The sequence below is a fragment of the Suncus etruscus genome, chromosome 15 (genome assembly GCF_024139225.1).
Source record: "Suncus etruscus isolate mSunEtr1 chromosome 15, mSunEtr1.pri.cur, whole genome shotgun sequence".
Lineage (NCBI taxonomy): Eukaryota > Metazoa > Chordata > Mammalia > Eulipotyphla > Soricidae > Suncus > Suncus etruscus.
This window is the reverse complement of record NC_064862.1, coordinates 53,063,674-53,088,851: the sequence shown is the minus strand read 5'-3', so window position 1 is coordinate 53,088,851 and position 25,178 is coordinate 53,063,674. Positions and strand designations below refer to the sequence as shown.

Sequence of the window (25,178 nt, the reverse complement as noted above, 5' to 3'; positions counted from 1 at the left end):
GTTAGAGTCCTGGTGGAAGAACTAATCTTGTGAATTAAGTTCTCCCAATATATTTGAATATTGTTCTAGTATAAATAATTGCTTGTTATTTAAGTAGCAAATGCTCAAGAAGACATGCTTGGTGTAGAGGGTATGCTCATGCCTCGCAGAAGGGCAGTGATATATCGAAAACCTGGATTTGTGTCCCCTGACCTTGTTGGGAAGTTTGCCTTCAGCAAAGGGCAAGGTAGGCCCCTCCAAAGAGTCTCCCTTTCCATCCTTTAGTCCTGCATCTAGCCTCCTTCTGTGACACCTTCCCTGTTGCCTTGTCCTGCTCTGTGCATGGATCTAGAGTTGTGCCTGGCATTTGAGAGCCCAATTATGGCCCTTTCTGAGTGCTGGGCTTTCAGTTTAGCATCTGATAGTCATGTGCTCACAAGTCCTGAATCTTGAGTTCTGAGTAAGGGGACAAAGGTGGACTCTGGACCCAGAATGGTTGGAATTTGCCTTCCAGCTAGGCTGCTTGCTGTATGGTGATGATAAACTTCTTTTTTTTTAATTACTTTATTTAAATGCTGTGGTTACTATATACATACTATATACATATACTATATATATATACATATACTATATATATATACATACTATATACATATACTAATGATTTTTAGTCATACAGTGTCCAACATACTTCACCAGTGCACATTTCTGCCACCAATGTCCCCAGTTCTCTCCCACCCCACACACACCCCATTGCCTGCCTCTGGAGCAGATCTCTTCCTACTCTTCCTCCTGCTCTGTTCCTCCTCCTCCTTTGTCTTCTCTCTCTGTCTCTCTCTTCCTTTCTTTTTTCCCTTTTAGATACAGTGGTTTCAGTATGGTTACTAAAGGGGTATCATGTCTATCCCTTCTCCTTCTTTCAGCACCCAGTGCTTGTCCAGAGTGATTATTTCCAACCATCATTGTCATAGGGTCCCTTCTCTGTCCTAATTGCACTACTCCACACTTTGTGGCAAGCTTCCTTATGGCCCTTGTCTCTGTTGTCTCTGGCTATTATTAAATGGTAAAGTTCTTCATTTCTTGTTGGTGCCTTTGTGCAATGGGAGAGAGCAGTGGTAAAGATTGAATTCTATGGCATGTGGGCATTACCCAGCTGGGGTGTGGTTAGTGATCAGAAGTGCTGACTCTCATTTTCATCCTAGATTTATATGACCTTTAAAAAGCTCATGCAGGGGCTGGAGAGATAGCATGGAGGTAGCACATTTGCCTTGCATGCAGAAGGACGGTGGTTCAAATCCCAGCATCCCATATGATCCTCCAAGCCTGTCAGGAGCAATTTCTGAGCGTAGAGCCAGGAGTGACCCCTGAGCACTGCCGGGTGTGAACCCCAAATCAAAAATAAAGTTTTATTATCTTTTAAGGTTTATTTTATTTGGGTTTTGGATTCACACCTGGTGTTATTCAGGGCTTACTCCTGACTTTGAGCTCAGGAATCACTCCTGGTGCTGCTGAATGTAGGTAGCTGTATGCAAGACAAGTGTTCTTTCTGCTGTATTGTAGCATTAGCATTTCAATGTATTTTTTTTATTTGTTTTGTTTTGGGGTCACACCTGTCAACACTCAGGCTCTGCGCTCCTGGCATGCAAAGGGGACCATATGGGATGCTGAAGTTTGAACCACTATTCATCCTGACTTGGCTGCATGCAAGGCAAATGCCCTACCTCTGTGCTATCTCTCTGGCCCCTCAATATAGGGTTTAACAAATAAACAAGCAAAATTTCATGTAGAAGGCCAGAGCAGGGGACTTGCCTTGCATGCACCAAACCAGGGTTCCATCCCAGCACTACCTATGTTTTCTTGAGCACTGCCAAGAGTAATCCCTGAGCCTAGGAGCAGGAGTAAGCTCTGAGCCAAACCAATATGACCCATCTCCTTTACCCCCCCAATAAATAGCAGTCTCATTGTCAATAGTGTGCTTTTATGAATTACCAAAGTAAGAATTCTTCCTTCCTTTGCTCATCAGAATCCTTCAATAAATATGAGTCAGTATTGTAGAAAGAGAGTATATCCAATTGGAGGTCAGAGAGGCAGTCTAATAATCATGCATACAGGAAACCTGGGTTCAAGGCCCAGTACTGCATGATCCCCTGAATGACCCCCAAGCTGGGAGTAGCCCTTGAGCCTCATTATGTGTAGCCTCAAAATCCAAACCACCCAAACAAACCATAAAGAATGTCCATCCCTCTTATAGGGGGGAATGAAGACCTTGAGAAGAGCAGTTTGTTCAGCCAAGCCAAGGCAGCCTTTGAGAACCAGACATGACAACAGACCTCTCTGCAGAAAACAAAACGCAGCGATTCTAACATCCAGCGCGCTTCCTGAGGCTGTTGGCTCTCAGGCAGTCCCTTGGCTGTGAGCTCTTTTGTACACTAACTTGCTGAGCTCAGGTGGTTCTACCCTGCCTGAAGAATTTCTGGGGGCCACTCCAGGAGAAGGTACATTATGCCAGCAGGCACTCAGTATATGCTGCCTAGGTTGCCACTGGCCAGGCCTTTCCTCCTTGTGAAGGATAATTTATAGCAACTGCAATCTCTTTCTTGTGGAGATGAGTGTTCCTTGCGATCCACCTGCTCTATCTTCCTTATCTGGGGCTTACCTAGGATTTAACTAGGACTTGCCTAAATCTTATCAGCTTTACCTAGGGCTTTACTATCTGGCTAGTGTGAATGAGCACCAGGGTTTGCAAAACATTCTGAATATTTTGTTTGCAGAAAACACGCATCTAACTTCACTGTCTTAGGCCAAGACGGGCAGGGGCAAGTCAAGAGATGAGTCTAAAATCAGGCCCAGCTCGCTCCATGCCTCCTGCCATCAGAAATGCCTCTGCAGGCCCCTTTTGGTGCTGTCTTCCTCCTGCAGTCCTCATCCTCTACACAGGGACTTCAATATGATGCCCAAACCACCTGCCAGCAAGACAGACAACCTGGTTCCCAGTAGTTCTCACAGATATGTCAGGGTTGGCTTTGATTGGCTGTTTTGGATTACTAGTTCAGCCAATCAGTGTGTTCAGAGGGAGGGAGTGCTCTAATTGGCTAGAGTTAGGTCCCCAGCTCTCTAGGAAGAGAAGAAAGGAAAGTTAGTGTGTGTGGGGGGGTGTCTGCACACCCAAGTTAGAATCAGAAAAGGAGACGAGCAGGTATCTCAACTGTCTTTGACACACCCCAGAACCTTGTCCTGGGCATTGCTGTAGCTCCATGCACACCTGCCTGTAGGTGCACAGGGATGGAGATGACCGCCTATCTTTGCCTCCAGGTTCCTCTGTGACCCAATTGCTAGCACGCGACATGGACAATGACCCCCTGGTATTTGGCGTGTCTGGAGAGGAGGCATCTCGTTTCTTCGCTGTGGAGCCTGACACAGGCGTGGTGTGGCTCCGGCAGCCTCTGGACAGAGAGGTATGAATGGGCAGACCCTGGGGAGGTGGTCCCACCTGGCATTGGGGTTTCCTCTGAGCTACACCCTGACCTCTCAGCAGCCTCTTCAATGGTAGCACCCAGGCCTACACTCTTGGTTGCAGCGGGGTATTTGGGAATGTCTTCAGCAGAGGAATATCGTTAGATATCACAGGAGACAGCCAGCTCTGGGTTTATCCCAGGTACAATGAAGACTCTCCAGGGGTATCCATCTCTATCTGCCCAGCAAAAAAGCCCAGCCTTGAAAGGGTATTTTCCACACATGTAGGAACTGATATCACAGTAGCACTTAGCAGGTGAAGGCCAAGGCTAAAGACAGAGCACAGCAGGGGATATGCTTGCCTTGCATGCCTCTGACCCCAACCGGATCCCCAGCACCACAGAGGGTCCACCCATCCCAGCCTGGAGTGAAACTTAAGTATCACTGGCTGTGGCCTAAAACAAAAAAAAATGAAGAATTTGGGCCAAGTCTCACTTGGGTCTTCACTGTCCTTTTGATGAGATGACCATCGAGGCATCAGGCTGAGATTGAGTGGCTGCATTCCGATTAGAATCCAGATGCCAATTCTGACCTGCTGCCCCCCTCTGAAACCCACTTCTCATTTTACAAGAATCCCTTTGGGTACCCAGTTCCAGCTCACAGGGCACTGCAGTGGAGGGTCCCCAGCTCCATGCAAGGCTCAGCCTGTCTCTCTAACCCTGTCTTTCCCACGCCCCCCTTTTCTTTCAGACCAAGTCTGAGTTCACAGTGGAATTCTCCGTCAGCGACCACCAGGGGGTGAGTGAGTGTTTGGGCTGGGCCAGGCCAGGTCGGGTCTAGGCAGAGCCAGAGTCCAGATTCACACTCACTCCCTGCCCTCCTCTCGCCAGGTCATTACCCGGAAAGTGAACATCCAGGTTGGAGACGTGAACGATAATGCACCCACATTCCACAATCAGCCCTACAGCGTTCGCATCCCTGAGGTAGGAGTCCTGGGGTCCCCCTAGGGAGCAGAAAGGGGCCCACCTTGGAGCAGGTGGACCCTAGATAAAGACTCATCTACTGCTGTACCCCAGCTCAGGCAGTAGCTACCCCACAGTGGAAAAGGATGATGCCCTGTCTGCTGGTCAAGAAAAGAGGATGCAGGGCCCCTTCTGCCTTGGTGGACCCCACAGTTTTAACAGGAATCAAGAGTGGGCTGGAGTTAAGGAAAACAGACAAGGCATCTCTTTTTCTTCCATGCATCCCCAGGATGGACCTTCTAGGCTGGGCGGACAGGCAGAACTCTAAGACTTTGATACAGGATGCAGGCAGCCCTTGGAAGAGGCTCTTCTCTCCAGTCCTGGGCATCCCTCATCCTGTGTCTCTCCTTGGGCTTCTGCCTTGCTGGGTTGTCTGTGTATACTGCACGTGTTTGCCTGAGTGCATGCATGTAGAACCGAGCCAATGCCGGTAATTGAGAAGTACAAATTATTGCATTACCAATGGTTCGTTAATGAGCTGGCTGCAGCTCCTGGGGCCAGGAGGACTTGTGCACTGGTTCCTGCATGGCCGCTCATCGACTCTGGGCTGGCCACAGCTGTTCAGAGACCTTCAAGATGGTAGGTAAAGGGGTCCTAATCACGGCTCTCTTGGGCATATCCTCGGGGGTCTGGAGTGAACATAGCTTCAGGAGGCAAAGGAGATGGAGACAGGCATCAAAGACCAGTGCCTTTGTGTTCTGGGGCATGGGACCAGGAAACAGTTTAGAGATAAGAAAACAGAGGTTCCCCACGGAATACCCCTGATCCAGGTCCTGTGACTTTGACTTTGACCCTCTCGCCTGTCAGGGATGTCTCAACCTCCCAGCAGGGCTGAAGAACCCCTGTCTCTGACTGCCCCCTCAATTTCCTGCTCATCCTTACTCAGTGGAGAATTCTATGTTTGCACTAGGTAGAGGAAAGAAGGGACCGATAGGTAGGTGGGTGGGGCGTCCCGGGGCTACCATGCTCTGGCCCAGGAGGGTCATGGGGGGGTCGCCGCAGTCCCAAGCATGGGGGCACAGGACTCAGAGTTGCAGTTGGCATTGCAGGGAACTGCAGCTGGCTCAGTGCCCCCTGCCTTTGGACGTCTTCCTAATTTAATTAAGGGTCTCTCCGGGCCTCACTTGGAAACCAAGGCCATGGCTTGGAGTTAATGAGCCTTGGGCCCATTGCTCAGCTGCCATCCTGGCAGGCCTGGCTGCCTGTGCCCGGCTCCCCCTGAGGCACTGAGCACCAGCAGTGCAAGGGGATGGGAGGTCATGGCCCTCTGCTGGGCACTGGGCCCCAGGTCCGCCCTCTCTGTACTCCTTTGCCATTCAGTGCCACCTGAATCCCCTAGCCTGTTACCCTGGATTCTCCATCTCCAAGGAGATAGGCGCCTCTGCCATTTGTTTACTTAACACATATTTATTACAGGTCTGTGGCATGCTTGGCGCCCGGCCAGGCCTGAGAGCTGCAAAGACCCAGGGGGCCTGAGGAGTGATGGGAGCCCTGAGAAGTCTCTGTCCTGCCCTCAGTTGTCGGGGCACGTGCAGCACTGCTCTCACTGCTCTGAGCCACAGACTTAACTAACACGCGCTGCCACATGATCAATCAAGTGGCTCTTTTTGCCCATCTGATGAGATGGGTCACCAGAAGCCAACAGCAAGGACACACCGTCCATGGAGGCCGTGTGGGTTACGTGCTGGGTTTGAGCTCACGGGTACTGCAGGACCAGACACTTGATGCCCATGTGGCTGGCCAAGGGAGGTCTGGTATCATCTTGAGGTACTGGCTACTCCTGGTCACAGGGACCACACCACTTCTGAAGGTCATCTTGGACATCCCAGGCTCTACCCTTGCAAAACATGACTTCAGGGCAGATTCCCTGTAGAAGTGATGAGGTACTGCAGACTCCCCCATGTGGTTTCAGCAATGAGGAGTTGCCAGTGTGTGTACTTGGAAGAAATTTGGTGGGCTTCCTGGCAGCAGCGGGCACTTGTAGAATCTTACCCTGGTGAATAAAAGGGGGGGAGTGTGCCTGAGTGCCGCTAGGTGTGGCCCAAAAGCCAAAAATAAAAAAAAAATTGGGTTTTGTATGTGGAGGGGGATGTTTGGCAGTGCTCAGGGCTTACTCCTGGTTCTGAGCTCAGAGAATACTCTGGCAGGACTTGGGAGACCCTTTGAAGTGCCAGGAATAGGAATTGGGGCCAGCAGCATGCAAGGCAATTGTCTTACTTACTGTGCTCGGTCTGTCTATCTATCTTTCTCTTTCTCTCTCTAAACATTCCTCCTAAGTATCCCTGAGGACCAAGTGTGTGCCTTACCCAGGTTCTGCGATGCTGAAGCATCAGTTTGGGAGGCGAAGTGCTGGCCTAGGACTCTGCATCTGTGTCCCCTTGAGCCCCACAGAACCCTTGGGCGTCCTGAAGCACATCAGGGCAAGAGCATGTCCTGAAGAAGCATGGGCAGCTTGCAACCTGCAATGACCCAGCCCTCTGCCCTTCCTGTCTACTCAGGCATGGAAAGGGAGGGCGGGGAATGGGCTAAAAGCGGATGGGCACTGCCATTTTGGCCTGTGGGGCTCAAGCACCCCAGCCTCGGTGGGAGAGAGAACCCAGCAGGTGTGTTTGGGTTGGCTTGTCTTCGATCCCTTCCCGCTCCCCCTCACAGAAGCTGCTCTACATGTAATTATCCATTTTATCGGGGTGAAAGGCCCTAACGAGGCAGCGTGGATGCTTTCAAGGCCTGCAAAGAAAAGGGGAATCCTGCTAGAATTGGCAACTTAATTCACTGAGCCAGCCTCGACAGACCTCATTAAGGCCCCGCGTATTCATTTCAAGCTAATGCCTGTCTCGCTGACTGCTGTTTGATTTGCTATAATAGACTTTTATGGCGTTCCAATTTGCTCAGACGTGTTTGCCTGCGTCTCTGCCCAGCAGTGCCACACCAGCCCTCCATTTGAGGTGCATGCCCATTTAGATGACCTTCAGCACTGGCCCACTCCCTCCTCTGTTTGTGGAGGGGTCTATCAGCCAGGTGACTATAGGGCTAAGGAGATGTGAGGTCAGGAGTCAGAGGGCACTTGGGCTTTTCAGGTCAAGGTGTCCAGGAAGGATTCAGAAGCTGCAAGACCTGGTGTGTCCTTGAACTTCTGACAAGTTCTGCTTCCCATGCTGCTTCCCACCTATCGGCCTCTACTTAGCTGTTTCCTTACCTCTTGTCCTCACTCATTCTGGCCTTTCTTCTGAAAGCTGATCCATTATGCTCCCTGAATTGCCTTGACTTTTTGTTTAGTTTTGGACCCCTCCCCAGTGGTGTTCAGGGCTTACTCCTGGCTCTGTGCTCAGAGATCTCTCCTAGTGGTGCTTGGGGGACCATATGGGATGCCTGAGATCAAACCCAGATCAGCCACATCCAAGGCGAGCACTTTCCCCTCTGGACTATCACTCTGGCCTCTCCCCTTGACTTTTTGAAAAAGCAAACATGTCCATTTATTGAATAGCTGCGGAGCAGAACCACACAGAGTTCCAGTCAGGGCTCACACCCTACTCTGTGTTCAGGAGACCATGTAGTTTGGGGTAGGGAACAGGAGCCTCCTGGAGCCCTTTGTACTGTCCCCCAGCCCCCACGGGCTTCAGTTCTCCTGTACTTCAGAAGAAGATTGTTCAAGTCTGCCCTGTTCAGGCCTAGGCTGTCAGCTGCAGGTTCATTTTCAGCCGAGTTGTGGTTCGAGTCACTGGTAAACGCTGTAGATTGATGGAGTTTTTTTCCCTCTCTGGGAAGGTAATTTTACAGGTAGAAAGAAGGTGCATGTAACTGAGCTGTCTAATCAGATCTAAAGGCATTAAATGCTGCAGCAGCTTTGGCGGGGCTGGGGTGGGGTGTTGCAGAACAGATGGGAAGGGCCTGATGGTGGATTTAGATGCTCAAGAAGCAGCAACCTGGGCTGTGGATGGGGCTTTTGGTTCATCCCCGAGGAAGAAAGTGAAGGAGCCCCTGGATAGGAGGTGCTTTGTAAACTTGGAGTGCTCAAGCACCCCAGCCAGCCTCAGTGGAAAAGAGAACCCAGCAGATGTGTTTGGGTTGGTTGGTTCTCCAAGCATGACAATCTGTGGGTTCCAGTGCCCTCAGGCAGCAATGTTCTAGGGGCAAAGTCTGGGTGCTCCAGCTGCTGCTGGCAGGACTAAGAGCCTCTGGCATTTGCAGAAGGCCTGGCACCATCCAATGCTCCATCCTGCCCAGGGCTCCTTTGATGAATTGGGGGCAGTAAGATAACCCTTGGGAACCACAGAAGACTCACCCACACCTCACTTTGCTCCCAGGCCCTTACCTGCTGCTTGCTGTTGCTCGCAGTGCCCTCAGGACCTTGCTATCTTATGCCCCAGAGTAGAAGGCAGCCATGGCCCAGGGTAAAGGAAGTCAGCTTGGTCTTGGCAGCCCCATTTGGTAGCTCCACTACAGCATGCACGTTGGTCTCCAGGTGATAAATGAACTGTGTTCTCGGATTGGGGTAAGACATGGGGTTCTGGTGGCCACTGCCTGCCCCCACAGCGTCAGCTCCATTCACGGATGTCGTCTCCCACACCCAGAGAAGTGGCCCCGTGACAGGCCATATTAATTTATACCTCAGGGCCACGGTACCCGCAGCCCATCCGCATCTAAAGCACCCACCTATCGATCTGAGAGAAGGGACCTAATCAATCATCCAGCTCAGGCCTGCTGCCCAGTGCTGGGACTGTATGTTCCAGCCGGGTGGCAGGCAGCCGTGGGGTGCGCCCACTGTCCTCCATCTCCCCCTCCTGGTGCCAGCACGGCTGAGACCTACTCTCATTGTGGAAGTGGGCATGGCAGCAAGGCCACCACCTGCCACAGAGCCTGCAGTCACATGAAATGAGGGCTGTGCGTTTGTATGTGAGTATGCATGTGGCCTGTGTGCAGGTTAGGTGGCACTTGCTGTACGTGTGGTGTGTGCCTGCATATATCTGATAGTGTGGGATGTGTGTATGCATGTGTTTGGTATGGATCATGTGTGAGCATTGTATATGCGGTGCTATATATGAGTTTGTTGTGAATACACATGTGATACATGATGTGTTGTGTGGTGCAAACGTGTATATGTATAGTGAATGAGTGCATGGCATGTGTTCTTTAGGTGTATGTACGCGTCCGTTGTGTATGAATGTGGATTTGCACCTGTATGTAGTGCGAATGTGGACCATATGGTCTCTTGAACACAGAGCCAGGAGTAAACATCACTAGATGTTATCCCCAAACAGAAACAAGAGTCTGAACACTGCGAGGTGTAGGCCCCAAACAGAAATAGAAGTCAGAGCCAGGATGCAGGTGCACAGAGAATTGTGCCAACACTTAGGACTGAGGGGGAGCAGAGATGGTCATAGGCTGATCTCCAGAGCCCTGAACTAGAACTAGCACTAGGCATGGCCACAGGCTACTGCCTCCTGGGCACCCCTGGACCTAGAGAGAAGGGGCACTGCCTTCTCCGTACAAGTCCAGTGGCTCTGAGAGCTGTCCAAGGGCCAACATGCCACCGCCATCCTCTGGAACTCTGGGATGCTTTTGCTCAGCCCCTTCATTTATTTACCAAACACACTAACTTGTGACCACATGATTGGGGCTCAGGGCTCCACAGCCCCTGGAACTCACCAGGCTCCCCCCCCCCCATACACACAATAGGTTTGTCCTGATTCGTTTGCTGGGCTGAGAATTTCCTGCTTTCAGCAGAGGGGAACCAGGAGTGAGTGAGAGAGAGAAAACTAGAACTCTTGGTTGGTGGAATTATAATTTCTCCAATTCCTTAGCAACCTTTAATTCCTTTGCAATGTGGCACACTGGCTGGGAACTGAGAGGGACTGGGAACCTCCTCTTTAGAACCATCCTAAGTGGGAGTTTTCTCTTCACCTATTTAAAGCCACCTGTTTAAAGCTTCTCTCCACCTGCGCTAATGCTGCCTAGAGGAGTCATCTGGGGCACAATCACCAGGTACCCTGTGATCACCCACTCCCCTCTTAGCGCTGCCCGGCTGGCCCATCCCACCTCTGGGGTGTGGGCATCTCTCTGTGCCTGGTCATGTCCTTGTCCAGTGAGGCACTAGTTCCAGCCTGTTCCCATTCGCCCTCTCCACACTGTCTTTCAGCTTCCAACTCTGTAGATCAGTGGTCCTCAAACTACAGCCTGCAGGCCACATATTGTATTTGTTCCCATTTTGTTTCTTCACTTCAAAATAAGATATATGCAGTGTGCATAGGAATTTGTTCATAGTTTTGTTTTTACTATAGTCCGGCCCTCCAGTGGTCTGAGGGACAGTGAACTGGCCCCCTGTTTAAAAAGTTTGAGGATCACTGCAATTTATCCAGCCCATTTTTATTTGATTATGTACAATCCATGAGGCTTTTTAATGATCGCAGAAGCCTCTGGCCATCAGCAGCCCATTTCTGGTCAGAGGGCATGCCCTGCCATGGGAAAGATTACTGTTTCTGAAATCCCAGAGCTGGGGATTTGTACCCATCTGGTGTGTTGCTCAGCAGCCAGCCTGACAATGAGGTGGGAGTGGGGTGGGTGGTCCCTTCACTGCTCAGCACACCTGGACACCTGCTTCCTGCTCGGGAGTCTGTGCATATGGCTGGGGAGGTCCCCATGTGGGTTTGGGGGTAGCAGGTGGAGTTAGAGAGAACTAAATTACAGGGAACTAAATTAGAGCTTTCCAAACTTACCTGGTCTAGTGCTCCCTTTACAGAGAAAAAAAAAATAACTTGGTGGTCCCTTGGAAAATCACCTTCTCTAAACAAAGCAACAGAAAGCACCTCAATGGCACCCGAGGCTTCTCCTGCTTCCCCCACACATTCCAGCCTCCCACCCCCGGGAAACACTGAACTAAAGAAAATGGTTGAAACTTGGATTGCAGGCTGTAGAGATGGTACGGGGGTTGGGCATTTGCCTTGCATGGCCAATTTCAGTTCAGTTTTCCAACATACAGCATCCCTTGAAAACCACCAGGAGTGATTTCTGAGCACAAAGCCGTGAGTAAAACCTTGAGTACCACCTGGTCTGATTTCTGAACACAGAGCCAGGAGTAAACCCTGAGCCCTGCCAGGAATAATCTCTGAGCATAGAGGCACGAGTAAGCTGTGCACAGTGCTGTATGTGAGCCCAAACCAAAACCAAACAAAAACATACTGAAACAAAACAAAACAATTTTAATTTAAACGAAGTTTAGAGAAGGAAAAAAAAAAAAAAAAAAGGCCAGAGAGCTAAGACAGGGTAAGGCACTGACTTTGCATATGGCCAATCCTGGCTTGATCAGTGGAAGAAAAAGGAATGAAAGCAGGAAAGAGGGTCTCTCTCCAGGCACTGAGTCCTTCAGTCCTCCTTGCATATGATTATGACTGTGATTTCCTGTTAGAGCTGGTGAAATAGGCCCGAAAAGTTAAGTGACTGACCCACTGACCCACAGCCCTCCCTCTTGGCTCTTGGTACTGTATCTTCCCTGCTCCCCAATAAGTCCCTTTACTCCCAGGGTTTCCCACCAGGAGATCGGGGCTCACTATTACTCTGCTGCCTTCACACCCCCTGAATCTGGAAGGAAGGACTTGTGGGATGTTAGGAGCAGACTTCTTTGCAAATGACCTTTATTGTGTTCTGGCACCTTGGCCTCCCACGAAGCTGTGGCTTGCTCTCTCGCTCCTTGCTCCTCGCTCTCTCTCGTTCGCATCAGCAAACCAATCTCAGATTTGCGCAGAGAAACAGCCAAGTCTTGAAAGGCGTCTTAGCAGTTTGAAACGATTGGGGTGTTTTGATTTTTCTCCTTGTTCCTTTGCTGGGCAGGGCCAGGGCAGTGGGAAAAGAAAAGAAAAATCCTTATAAAGCCTTGTTCTCCCTCACGGAACTACACATCCCCCCCACCCGCCCCAAACACACACAGGGGCCACCAGACCTTTCAAAAGATTTTTTTTTAAAAAGGCCAAACAAAAACCCACCCTGCAGCATCCGAAGGCTGGAGGCGCAGTGGCGGGCAGCGGGGCGGAAAGCCCTAAATGGTGTGGAAGTAATGCCTAAAGTGTGCTCCCATTACACACATTTCCACGGTCTGCGCCGGTGCAGGGTTGGGGTGGGGGGAGAAAGAAAGAAAAGAAAGTCAAAGGCCTTGAGGAGCAGCGGCAGGGAGGAGGGGCAGGACCCTGGGAGATGTGCTTTGAGCCCCCTCCCCTGAGCTCCTCCTCCAAACCTAGGAGAGGGCTTGGCTCACCCTGCTTCAGATACAGGAGATGGGTCTGCGTGGGAGAGTAGTTTCTGGCAGGATTGACAAGGGGCTGAGCCCCCAAATGTTGCCCCGTCACCTGAGCTTCCTGAGTTTTCCTGCCACTCCCCTCTTTGCATTCCCTGGTGGATGGTACCTGCCACAGGGGTTCTATGGGACTGGTTCTCCCCACCTATTTTGTCCCCCAGGCTTTCTATATTGATTTTTTTTTGGGGGGGAGGAGCCATGGACTTATTCCTGGCTCTGTGCTCAGGGATCATCTTGGGTGGCTTTGGAGACTGTAAGTGGTGCCGGGAGGCAAGGAAAGAGCCTGAATCTCTGTATTATCTGTCTGGTCAGTCCATCTTCTGGGGCACATGGATTCTTGTGTGAGGGCCTTCTGAGCACTGTAGCCTTCATATTGGGGTGTTAAAAAGGGGGGGGGGATACAAGGGATGCAGCTCATGAGGATATTTTGTTTTGGTTTTGGGTTTTTTAGCCACATCTGGTGGTGCTCAGGGATTACTCCTTGCTCTGCACTCAGAAATTACTCCTGACAGGCTCGGGAGACCTTATGGGATGCCAGGGATAAAACTCAGATTGGTCACATGCAAGGCAATTGCCCTCCCTTCTGTACTATTGTTCCAGCCCTACATGGTAGACTACTTGATTTGCAAGAGGGAGGCCCTGGTTGGATCCCTGGCACCCCACTATTCACTCTTTCTTTCTCTCTGAAAGAATATTCATCATGGGTACATGACCATTTGTGAGACTGTGTGATCACGCCTGCGTCCCAGCAGACTGGGCTATATGGGAGGGCATATCCAAGCTGCATCTTTCCAACCCCTGGAACTCCACAAGACCCGACTCTGATCTTGCCTCCATGCAGGTAGGGTGGGAAAAGAGGATATCTCCCTCTTTGGAAGCATGCAGGACCTCCAGGTTCAATTCTTGGTACACCGTGATCTCCCAGGCACTACCAAGACTTTTCCCAGAGCACTTCAAAACAGAAAAAGATTTTTAAAAAATCACCCTAATTATGGAGGCTTGGACATGCCTGTCGGAAGGTGCCATGATCAGGAAGGTCAGACTACCATATTCTCGAGTTTGCTCACAACCGAAGGCAGGAAAAGCCCGAGGGAGCAGTCAGGGTGTAGCTGCATGCCTTGGAAGGAAATGCCAGAACTCGGGAGTGTGGTGGGGTGTCTAGAAGCTGGAAAAGACCCAGAGACAGATTCTGTTCACATGCCCTCAGAGGAACAATGCCCTGCTGACTGATCTTAGCTCTGTGAGGCACCCTGAGACTCTAGGCTGCTCCCTCCTTTGGGTGTCTTTGGCAGGAGGGTGTTTGCACCTGCGCAGGGAGTGCATCAAAAAGGGGATTGTCTGAAGTGATTTTGGGATGGTATCTAAGAGCCAATATAAACTGGGACCCCAGGACTGGGCGGGCTGCTGGCTACAAAGAACCCTGCAGAAAACAGGAGGCAGGAGTGAGGGGGACTTGAGGGGAGGGGAGCACTTGTAGGGATGAAGGTGGGAGAACTTTGCAGGGATGAGGTAGAGAGCTTGCAAGGGTGAGGATGGAGAGGTGCAGGGGTAAAGTGAAAGGGCTTGCAGGAGTGAGATGGGAGCGTGTGCAGGGGAAAGATAGGAAACTTGGCAGGGGTGAGTATAGGAGAGCTTGCTGGGGTGAGGTTGGAGGAGAACATGCTTTGCAGGGGTGAGGTGGGAGATGTGCAGTGGATGTGGGGGAGAGCATGCTTTGCAGTGTGGAGGTGGAAGAAGTCACAGGGATGGAGGTGGGTGAGGTTTTCAGGGGTGAGGTTGCAGGACTTAACAGGGAGTGGTGGGGGAGGGTGGAGTAGAAGCGGGGGTGCTTTTTAGGGTGATTTGGCAAGAAGATTGTACAGTAGAAGTAGGGGTAGAGGTAGGAGAGTTTTTACCAGCGGTGAGATTGGAGTGTTTGCAGAGGTGAGGTGAGAGAGCTTGAACTGGGGCGATTGGGGCTGGGAATGCCTGTATCCCATGTGGCTACCTGGCCAATGTGATATTCAGAATCACCTCTGGTAGGCACAGAAGTGATCCCAGAACTGAGGGAAGGACCTGGGAGGCCCAGTCTCACTGAATGAGAGGCCGGGGTTTTGGAGATATAGCCTAACTCAGTAGGGTTCCTACCTTTGTCCTATGGTCACCTTTGTGGGCATCGAATGTCTGATCCTGGGACCAGAATTCTAGGCTTCAGACATGGAAGGTGGAGCCTGTGCCTTGTAATTCCTTAAACCTAGAGGCTCTAGGGGTCCAGGACTTGAGAAAAATCAGAATCCCCAAAGACTGAGCTGTGCGGACTAGATATGTATCCACAGGTCTGTTGATAGTCATTCTGGAGTCAGTACTGAGATGTCCCCATTTTAACAGGGAGGCTGAGGCTAGGCTGGCCTGTGAGGAACCCCCATGCCGAGCCCTCTTCTCTGCAGGCTGGGAGCTGAGTCCTGCAGGATGTAGGCATTCGAGTCCTGGGTGTGTGTAAGCAAAGAGGGGACTGTAGCACGTGGAGCCCAGCAGGCAGACACAAGCACTCGGCCCCCAGCAAGCATCTGGGGCTGCAGCTTCTGGTGGTCTCCAGGGCTCATCCCTCCACAGAGCTCTCAAGGGAGCCCTAACACCATTCTTTCAAGTGCTAGGGTGCCAAACCTGCAGCGGGTCTGGACTGGCGGCCTCCCTGCTATGCCGTGCGGCAGTCCACACATCTCAGCCATGGCTTCCTCACTGCCTCCTTCGTCCCAGTGTCTCCCTCACGGGTCAGTGGCCCAGAGTGGTAAATCATGAGCAAATCAGCCGCTGCCAGTGGGAGGCCAGGGAGGGGACTAACTGCCATCAGGCCATTAGCGCTGAGCCGGCCTGCAGCAGCACTGCTGATTAGGAGGGTTCCACGGAAGGCAGGCACATGCGTGGGGGCATGTATACACATGGAGAATGCTTTCACATGTCACTTTGTGATGCTACTTGGGTACCAGATCAACTTCCCACCCCCGTGAGATCAGCTTCCAATTGTCCTCTGGACTGTAGAAAGTTTGCTGCATCTGGTACTTCTTTTTTTTTTTCTGGGGGTGGGGCACCCAGAGGCACTCAGAGGTTACTCTGGTTCTGCACTTAGTATTTCACTCCTGGCAGGCTTGGGGGACCCTATGGGATACTGGGGATCGAAACCAGGTAGCCACGTGCAAGGCAAACGGCCTTTCCACTATTCTGTAGCTCCAACCCTGCATCTGGTATATTTTTGGATTCTATTTTTTTGGGGGGGGGCACACCCGGCAGCGCTCAGGGGTTACTCCTGGCTCTATGCTTAGAAATTGCCCCTGGCAGGCACAGGGGATCATATGGGATGCCAGGATTCGAACCACCATCCTTCTGCATGAAAGGCAAACGCCTTACCTCTATGCTATCTCTCCGGCTGCATCTGGTACATTTTAAAGGGACACAGGACTGTGATTCCTCTAGAATCACACCCCTCCACTCCTGCTTTCTCTAGGCCTCAGTTTTCTGCCTATGAAGTGGAGTTGATAAGACTTCTTTCAATAGTTTTGGGAGAATCCATGTCATTCTCAGGACCATGTGAGTCAATGGACTTAACAAGAGGTGGGAGCAGAGTCATGTGATCCACTGCTTGGCTGTGACACTGCTGAATGGCTATGACCTTGAAAGCCTGGGCAGCAGCCCCCAAAGGAGGATTGAGAACCTTGGTTGAACCCAAAGACCCTCACCTTCCCCCACCCCCCAAGGTGGTCTGCTCTGCGTGGCTCCATTGGACTTGGGTCTCTGAACTTTCTCCCCAAGGTCAAAGATCCTTCTGTTCTAAAGGCTGTTAGCAGAGATAGGGCATGGCGTGATAAACTGAGGCAGAGTGCCCATCCCTGTTCCCCGGTCTCTTTCTCTTCCCAATGTGGTGGTAGTGACTGTTAGTGTGAAAGCCTGGCCCTTCTGCACGGCTGGCCTTGCTGCCGGCCTGCGGCAGACACGGCTTTTTTGTTTTTAGTTAAAAAGCCTCATCGGAGCGTTATGATATTGGAATGTGAAGGGCAATTGAGCTGAAAGCTATTCTCTTCCTGCGACCAGCACGGTAGGAATGATGGAGGCGCCAGGCCTACTCAGCGCCTGGGAATCCTGATGAAAGCCCTGGCCTGGGAGGGGCTGGATGCTCCTTCTTGGGGCTCATGCCTGGTCACCCCTGGGGGCTCTCAGTGCTGCAGGTCCAGCCTTAACCAACCTGGGACAGACTCCCCAGGACCTGGAGAAACTTCATGGACAGGTGACTGCAGGACTGACTGGTGTGGGTTTCCTCCTGGCTTTTTCTTCTTGCAGACACTTGTCCTGCCCTTGGGGCCTCTGCAGAAACCTGCCCCCACTCCAGTTTGGACAACCCCAGGACTGTCTCAGCCTGTGACTTTTAAATTCTGGTCCTTGAATTGAGAGGATCAGGGCTGAGTCCTGTGAGTGCATACAAGTGTCCCCTGAGGGCCACCAGAGTGACTGTGGAAAGTTCCGCACTGCCATTGACCCCTCTCTCCCAAGTGATTCGGGGCAGCTGGGCTTTGAGACTGGGGAAAGGGGGCTTCCAGAAGTCAATGCAGACTCTCCCTTTAAGACAGATTCTTTGGGGACAGAATGATAGCACAGTGGAGAGGGCACATTGCCAACCTAGGTTTGATCTCCAGCATCCCATGTCATTCCCCAGAGCCTGTCAGGAGTGATTCCTGAGTTCAGAGCCAGGAATAACTCCTGATCAGTGCTGGGTGTGGTCCCAAACCAAACAAAAAGTAAGCTAGCCAATAAAATAAACCACAGATTCATTTGGGGCACTTACCACCAGTCCTTACCTATTCCTCCCCTTCCCAGAGACCCTGCTCTGTCCCTTGGTCCTGCACCCTGGAACCCCCCCCCCCCATATTCTTTTGCTAGGAGTGGTAAGTAGAGCCCTAGGGCAAGGAAATAGGCACCTGAATTCTCACTGCTGAGTCTTGCTCAGCCACACATGAGGCTCTTCCTCTGCAGGCAAGAAACACAGGCATTGTGGACTCTTGGACTCTCAGTTCCATCCAGTTGTCCTTATGTCCTGACTTCCAAGTATGTGAGTCTCAGAGTCAAGTAAAAAGCAGGTGGTTGTGTTCTGCATTCTGCTAAAAGGTGCTCTTTGGATGGGTGTGTCTGCCTGTCTGGCAGAAGTCCCCCGAGTTCCCTGAGGAAAAGCTAGCCCCCCACCCAATAGGGGTCTGTCCCTTTGTCTTCTCCAGCTAAGGAACCAGCAATGGGGTCAGAAATTTGGAAGCATTAGGTCTTGAAAGGAAGGCATCCGCCCTCCTCTGCCCTACCCAGAAGTCCTCAGGCAGGAAGACTCTAATTGATGAAATCGTTCCTCAGTAGCTGTCACATGTCTCCAGCTCATTACAGACCCGTCTGCCTCTCGCTGAGGAAACAGAGGGAGAGAGTCATCGACAGCCACCATTATCCTGGAGAGCCCAATCAGGGCCACTGCAGGCCCTGGGGAGGGAGTGCAGGTCTGAACAGAGTGTAGGGTGCTCAGTGGGACTGGAGGAGGCACTTAGCAGCCTTCCTGATTGACCAAGGCCCCCTGCCAAGCACACCCCTCATAGCGGCAACCCACCAGCAGTGAGATCCCTGGAACCCCTGGTGGACTAAACTGGGACTCAGACTGTCTGGCCTTTCAAATCCCTAATTTAGCTTTTAGGTGAGCAGCATTTGTATTGGTGTTCTAGTGGATGGAGGGAGATAGGGAGGGTGGATGATGGAGAGATGGTTGGATATTGATGAATGATGGATGGCTGGATGGATGATAGATGAATGGGTGATTGCATGGTATGGGCAGATGGATGGATGACTGATTGGTTGGATGGATGGATGGATGGATGGATGGATGGATGGATGGATGGATGGATGGATGGGTGGGTGGGTGGGTGGGTGGGTGGGTGGGTGGGTGGGTGGGTGGGTGGGTGGGTGGATGACTGGATATAGAAATGAATGGATAGAAGGATGGATGGATGTTAGGCCAGCGTTGTGTGCTCTGAACAAGGAAAGGCTGGAAAGCACTGGGTATGTTTGGGATGCAGTAAGAAGATTCCAGAACAGGTTTTGTAGACAGAGGTAAACACTGAGGCTGTGGACTAGAGGGACTGTCCAGGTGGTGAGGTGCTTACTTTGCATCCTGCTGACCTTCACTCAGTTGAATTCAGAAGCACAACTGCTCCCCCTGAGCACTGCCATGAGTCGCTCCTGAGCACAAAGCCCCTGCACACTGTTGGATGTGGTCCCCCAAAACTCACTTATATTGGTTGGAGTCATGATACTGGACATGTTTTGGATATTGGAGTCAAAGTCTTCCTTGGTCTTGAACCGTTTTGCAGCCATAAGTCAATATCTGTGCTGCAGACTTGCGCAGGTCCATGGCCTGACAGTCCCAACCCTGGCAGCTCACCCTGCCCACACCTGCGGGCAGGTCTCTGCATCCATCAGTACCTTCAACCATGGATCTAAAGCTGTTTCACATGGCTTTTGGTCGGCCATGGAGGGATGGAGCATTGGTGAGGAAAGAAACATCATTTCTTTTTTTTTTTGTTTTGCCAGTTTTTGTTTTGCCACACCCAGTGGAACTCAGGAGTTATTCCTGGCTTTGCATTCAGAAATTAACCCTGACAGGCTCAGGGGACCATATGGGATGCCAGTGGTCGAACCAGAATGGTTACATGAAGGCAAACCCCTTTCCTGCTGTGCTGTTGCTCTAGTCCCGCAAGCAGCATTTCTGAGCTCTTGAAAGGTATCCAGTGACTGCTAAAAGAGCCCTTCCTGGGGTGCAGATAAGCTCAGACCAGACCCAAGCTAGATCATCAGCAGGACACATCTCAAAGCCCTCTTGAGAAAGTTCCCCTCTCCACCTCTGTCCCAAGGGCTCAGAAGCCTCTCCCACACAGCCCGTGTGAATCTGAACCATTCTATTTTCTCTCACGATTCAGTGATAAACAGCTGGGTCTGCCCAATGCCTTTCCTAAGTGTGTCAGGCTGTCCCTTGAGGCACTGCAGTGTCCCTTCTCTAAGATGCCCACTCGTGGCCCCACCCTGCTTTCCTGTTGTCTCCATGCCCCCACTTGGTCCTCCTGAGCCGCACATCAGCAGGAACTGGGGGCCAAGTGTCCATCCTCCCAGGTGGAATCTGGGTCATACCAGCTCATAACTTAGCCCTTACATGGGCCCCTCAGCAAGACCCAGCAAGACACCGACCCTGGTAGTTTGCATTATCCCTGTTACTCGCAGGCTGGAAGAAGTGATTGCCTCAGGCTACCACCAAGGCGCCGTCACTGTGTCCGTGCTGAGTCTAAGTTTCTGTGGTGGGTGGGGGTCCCCTCATAAACCCAGGCTCAGCTGTGCCCTTTCTGTTATCTTTGGGTGCTGACACAGAAATGAGTGTGTATTTGGACTACTAAGAACAAGGCACTTTCTTGAATGGCGTTGTTCCAAAAATCGTTCCAAATATTCTGAAGGATCTTGTCAACTGGACAAGCACGTCTGCAGCATGGTCCCCAGTGCTGTGCCTCCTCCACCATCTCAATCCAGTAGCCCCCAGTAACCCATCAACTATACCCAGTTGACCTATCCATACCCAGTGCCTCTAGTGTTGCTACCTATGTCTGGACCAGAGAGTAGTTCATAGTTCATAATTCATAGTCTTGTCAGTCCTCTTAGCAGCTCCTGGCACTATTGGACATTCTCCTGATCTAGGGTTGAAATCCTGGATTCTTCTCCCCAAGTGCCAGGCACAGGGTAGAGAATGCCCCTAATCTTTGGCCTGAGTCCCCCAGTCCCTCTCTGCACAGCAACCTGCACTGGCCTGTGCGCGGGTCTCTCTGCTACAGCGTGTGTCCTCAGAGGCCCCAGGGAAGCGTGGCCAAGGCCCGGCTTTGTGCCAGGCCCCCATCCAGACTGCTCATTGCACTTTTTATGGCTTGAAGCCACTGCTTTATGGAGCAAGAGAAAGACAGCGGTGGAGCTGAAGGAAGGGCAGGCTGGCGGGGGCAGGGCGGGCTGGTGCTCATAACCTCTGGTGAAGCCCAAAGACACCGTGTAAATCATGGCCCACCTCTTCCTTCATCCCCACTTTGCATCTTTGATCAGACCAGAGCTTTCTATGGGGAGAGGGACACCCTGCTGCCCTCACACCGTGGGCCAGGCTCTCCTGTTGCCCTCCAACTTGTTCCAAATGGTGCAGAATCTCCCCTCCCAGCCTTGGGAGCCCAGAGTTTTCCCCGGCTCACAAACACAGGGGATTTGTGGCATCATTGAAATTCTGGTCCATGTCCGGGTGTCCCCGGAAAACTGCCTCTTAGTCCATCAGCGGCTCTTAGGAAACAGGGAGAAAGTATCGTTGGTGGGCGGGCAGCCACATCTCCAGGGATGGGTAACACGCAGTCCTGTGGGTGGGCATGAAGCTTCGTGTTCCCTGGTATCCACTGGTGCTGCCCTAACCCGGTTCACTGAGACAGATGCCTGCCCCAGGCTGGTACTTGGTTATCAACTAAGCATTCCCCCCTGACTTGGCCCCATCATCTGGGGGTAGAGGTTCATACTAGGCAAGTGACCTCAGCTCTGCTCCATTACCTACACAACTACTGACCAGGTACCCTGCACATGGTGCTGGGTTTGGACATGCCGCCAGAGAAGCAGATGGTCTCAGACAGACAGACAGATGGGCCATTGCAGAGAGGACGTTTCTCTTGCCTCCTCAGCCTGAATCTCAAGTTGTCTCCTCTGGGTGTCATGGGTGGGAGAAGGACTGGCAGTGTGGCAGTCCCCCTTGGTCTTAGCATGGTCCAAGAGAGAAACAGAAGCAGAAGCGAGCGAGACATCGGTGGATGGGTCAGGAAAACAGTCTCTCTATGGATGCTGAGAGGGAGCTCAGAAGTGTGAGGGTCTTGGCAAGGTCTGTAGGGACGGCAAGAAGAGGAAACTTGAGTCCCTCTGGCCTTTTTGGTCTAGACACTTGCGGAATTTGGGGAGTGGGACGAGATGGAGCATCAGCTCAGGGCCCAGGTCAGCCAAACTTGGGAGGCCATGGAGAGTCTAAGCTGAGCCCTTCAGGCTGGCTCTGGGGAGACAGCGTGGATGAGAGGAGAGTGGGGTGCATGTAAGGAGCGTCTGAAATGGGCAGACTGGAAGTGAGGCCTCGGGTGGGGTAGCTTAGCTTTGCGCTGAGTGTGGAGCAGCACAAGGTGTAGTTTGTGGGGAATGCTTGTAGAGTTAGGGCAGTGGATCTTAAATTCACGGTCGCAGGTATCTTTGGTCAAATTTCACTCAGGAGACCTGCACGCTGGCAACAATAAACTTAGCAAAAGAGGCAGTTGGGCAGAGAGCAATGGGCACAGAGCCTGGGGGAACATAGTGACACCCCACTCTCTGTGACTTTGTGGGGCCAGAGTGCAGCATCATGCCTCAGGGGACACAGTCCCAGCAGCCTGATTTATACACATATTCGCCTTCCCTGAGGCAGGTCCATTCTTCAGCAAAGAAGCCAGATCTGGGGCTCAGGGGGGTCTCCCTGCCCCACTGCTTCCCTCCTAGACAGGTGTGCAGGGTGGTTCTGGCAGCTGGAGTTTCTGCTTCCGATCAGGGTTTAAACTGTTTAACTGGCTCAGGGGCAACAGTGGCAGCAAATGTGGAACCCCCAAACCCTATACGCTCCCTCCACACTCCAGGCTTCATACCCAGGTTCCCTGCCAGGTACCTGAGCCCCCTGGTGGCTGTCCCATCCTCACTCCCAGCCCAGCACTTCCCTGGGGGTGAGTCCTACAGATGTGACTGCAGAGCCTGGGGTTGCTTGGCTGGGGCATGTGGTGACATTTCAGTGACACTCCTGAAGGTACAAGGCCTCTGGAACAGTGTCACCACCAGGCAGATGACCGGCATCCAGGGCGATAGAACCCGTCAGAGTGAGGGACAGCTTTTTGCGAGGTTCCCCAAAGCTTCAAGCCCAAAGCTTCAAGCTTCAAGCTTCCAGCCATCAGGCCTCCCGCAGAGCGCCCTCTAGTGAGGATCCATGTGGACACCCCCTCCCCCCCTAACCCCCAGCTTCTCCCAATGCCCCATTCTCATCTCCCAATTTCCTCTAGGTTCACAGAGTCAGGCCTGGGCAGAAGAGCGAGAGTCAAGTGGCCATTCCGGAGCCCTCGTCTCAGGCAGGAGAGCAGCCCCCGCCCGCTAATTAAATAATACGTGGAAATAATAGCATTTCTCTGGAACCATCACTTATGTTTCAGACCAAATCCGAACGAGAAAGTCATTAGTAGTAATAAACACAGCAGAGAGGAGATGTCAGGGGCTGGCGGAGGACATAGTGTGTGTGCGTGGGGGGGGGGGGGGCTGTCATCCTATTTGCATTTTTCGTCAGCGAGCAAAATGTCACCCACAAAGAAGGCAGGATTTCGTGAAGGCACATTAATCGAGAGAGTTTTGTCTCTGGTGTCTCAATGCCAAGGACAATGCCGCCAGTAATAGCTTGGCCTCTTCCAAGTGGCTCTTTATATTTCCTTAAAGATGGAGTATTATCAAGGTAATTTCCACACCCCATGCCATCTCTCTCTGCATGCCCTGGGGAGCTGGTAATGAATGAGAGTGTGAGAAAGAATTGCCTAAGCCTCTCTGCTCCCTGCCAGCCCTTCCTTCACTCTGGCTTGCCCTCTCCTGGCCCACCTGCAGAAGATCCAGCTATGGGTGATCTCAGGCCATGGTCCAGGTAGATTCCATCTCAGTGCACAGAAACAAGTGTTAGCAATCATGTAAGAACATGTCCCAGTGGGTGAGAATTGAACAGCACAGAAGGGAGGGCGGCCTGCCTTGCATATGACTGACCCGGGTTCAGTCCCAGCATCCCAGTTGGGCCCCTGAGTCCCTCCAGGAGTGATCTGAGCTTCGTCAGGTGTCACCTAACCCAAAAAGCAAAACAAAATAGGTTCTGGAGCCAGGAGATGGCTAGAAAGACTGGGGCAAGGGCATTCCATGTCAGGACCCTGAGTTCAATCTCTGAGCACCAATAGGAATAACAGCCCTACACACATATACACACACTCTTTCTCTCTTTCTCTCCTCCCTCTCTCACATACACACACCAGAGTCAACCTTCCCTCCCTCCTTATCTGCTTCATTCCCTTCTTCTCCCCTTCTCCCCTTCCTGCCTTTCTCCCTCTTCCTTTTCTACCTCCATCCTTCTTTCCCTTCTTTCTTCCTTCTTACCTTTCTTCCCTTCCTCCCTTCCTTACTCCAGCACCACTGGCCCACACCTGGCAGTGCTCAAGGCTTACTTCTGACTCTGCACTCAGGATTTGTGCTCAGGAGACCATATGGAATGCTGGGGATCGAACCCAGGTCTGCTGTGTGCAAGACAAATACCCTCCCCTCTGTGCTATCACTGTGCTTTCTTAAATGAACATATTTGAGGTCTTCTGCTCAGACCTCACCAAACCCTGGAGGGATTATGGCAAGCCAAAAGTTCTTCTCTCTATGATCTAACAAGGAAATTTAGGATAAAGGTAACAAGTTTACAAAGCTGAGGGGTGGGATCAGAACTTGGGGCTCACTGAGAACTGGAGCCAGAGCTCTCCTCAAGCTAAGTTCCTCTGGGACACCCTTTCTTCTTGTCTCCACGTAGAGTAATAGCCGCCTCAACTTGCGTCTTTAGAACTGGGTCATGGGTGAAGACCACTGGTTCACTGTCTTGCTTCTTTTTTTTTTTTTTTTGGTTTTTGGGCCACACCCGGTAACGCTCAGGGGTTACTCCTGGCTATGCGCTCAGAAGTCGCTCCTGGCTTGGGGGACCATATGGGACGCCGGGGGATCGAACCGCGGTCCGTCTCCTAGGCTAGCGCAGGTAAGGCAGGCACCTTACCTCCAGCGCCACCGCCCGGCCCCCACTGTCTTGCTTCTAACAGTTGGTCTAAGGGCAGGGATGCAGGGTGGTGATATGAACAGGTTAAAAGACCCTGTTGTCCAGTGGCCAGTACCTCAACCTTTCCTCAAGCCCAGACCATTGCCCGCCTAGGGAAAATTGTGGGTGTCCTGAACCCTTATCCCTTTCCACTTCTGTCTTCCCATCTGGGCCGGGTTCTGATTGGTGCCGAGAACAAGCCCAAATGATTGCTTGTACTAGCAGAGCAGAATCCCCTCACATCTGTGCCTGCATACTCTGCACCTCCCTCCCAGTCCCTGCTAACTCGGCTTGGCAGACTCAAAACCAGCATGGCGCTTCATGCTCAGAGCCAGGCTGGACCTCCCAGATCCTGCAGCCTTGTCCTGCCCTGGCCTGTCATGAGCACATCTCTCTTTTTCTGCTCCTGGCTTTGTTTGACAAGTATCAAGCCTGATGAATCAAAGGATGCAAAGTGGGGAGGTACCGGCTCCTTTTGTTTTCTTCCAAAACCCAATAGTACCCCTTG

At 51.8% G+C, this 25,178-nt stretch overlaps 2 protein-coding genes across 2 annotated transcripts in view; one reads left to right on the top strand and one right to left on the bottom strand.

The window, feature by feature from the left end:
- SPOCK2 (SPARC (osteonectin), cwcv and kazal like domains proteoglycan 2) overlaps positions 1 to 25,178 on the bottom strand; it is an 836,669-nt gene that overhangs the window by 408,093 nt on the left and 403,398 nt on the right. The window lies entirely within an intron of this gene.
- CDH23 (cadherin related 23) overlaps positions 1 to 25,178 on the top strand; it is a 343,293-nt gene that overhangs the window by 97,859 nt on the left and 220,256 nt on the right. Inside the window, exons 4-6 of the mRNA XM_049789257.1 lie at positions 3,292 to 3,434; positions 4,183 to 4,230; positions 4,323 to 4,415. Coding sequence (XP_049645214.1) covers positions 3,292 to 3,434; positions 4,183 to 4,230; positions 4,323 to 4,415 — 284 coding nt within the window. The remainder of the gene's footprint in view (positions 1 to 3,291; positions 3,435 to 4,182; positions 4,231 to 4,322; positions 4,416 to 25,178) is intronic.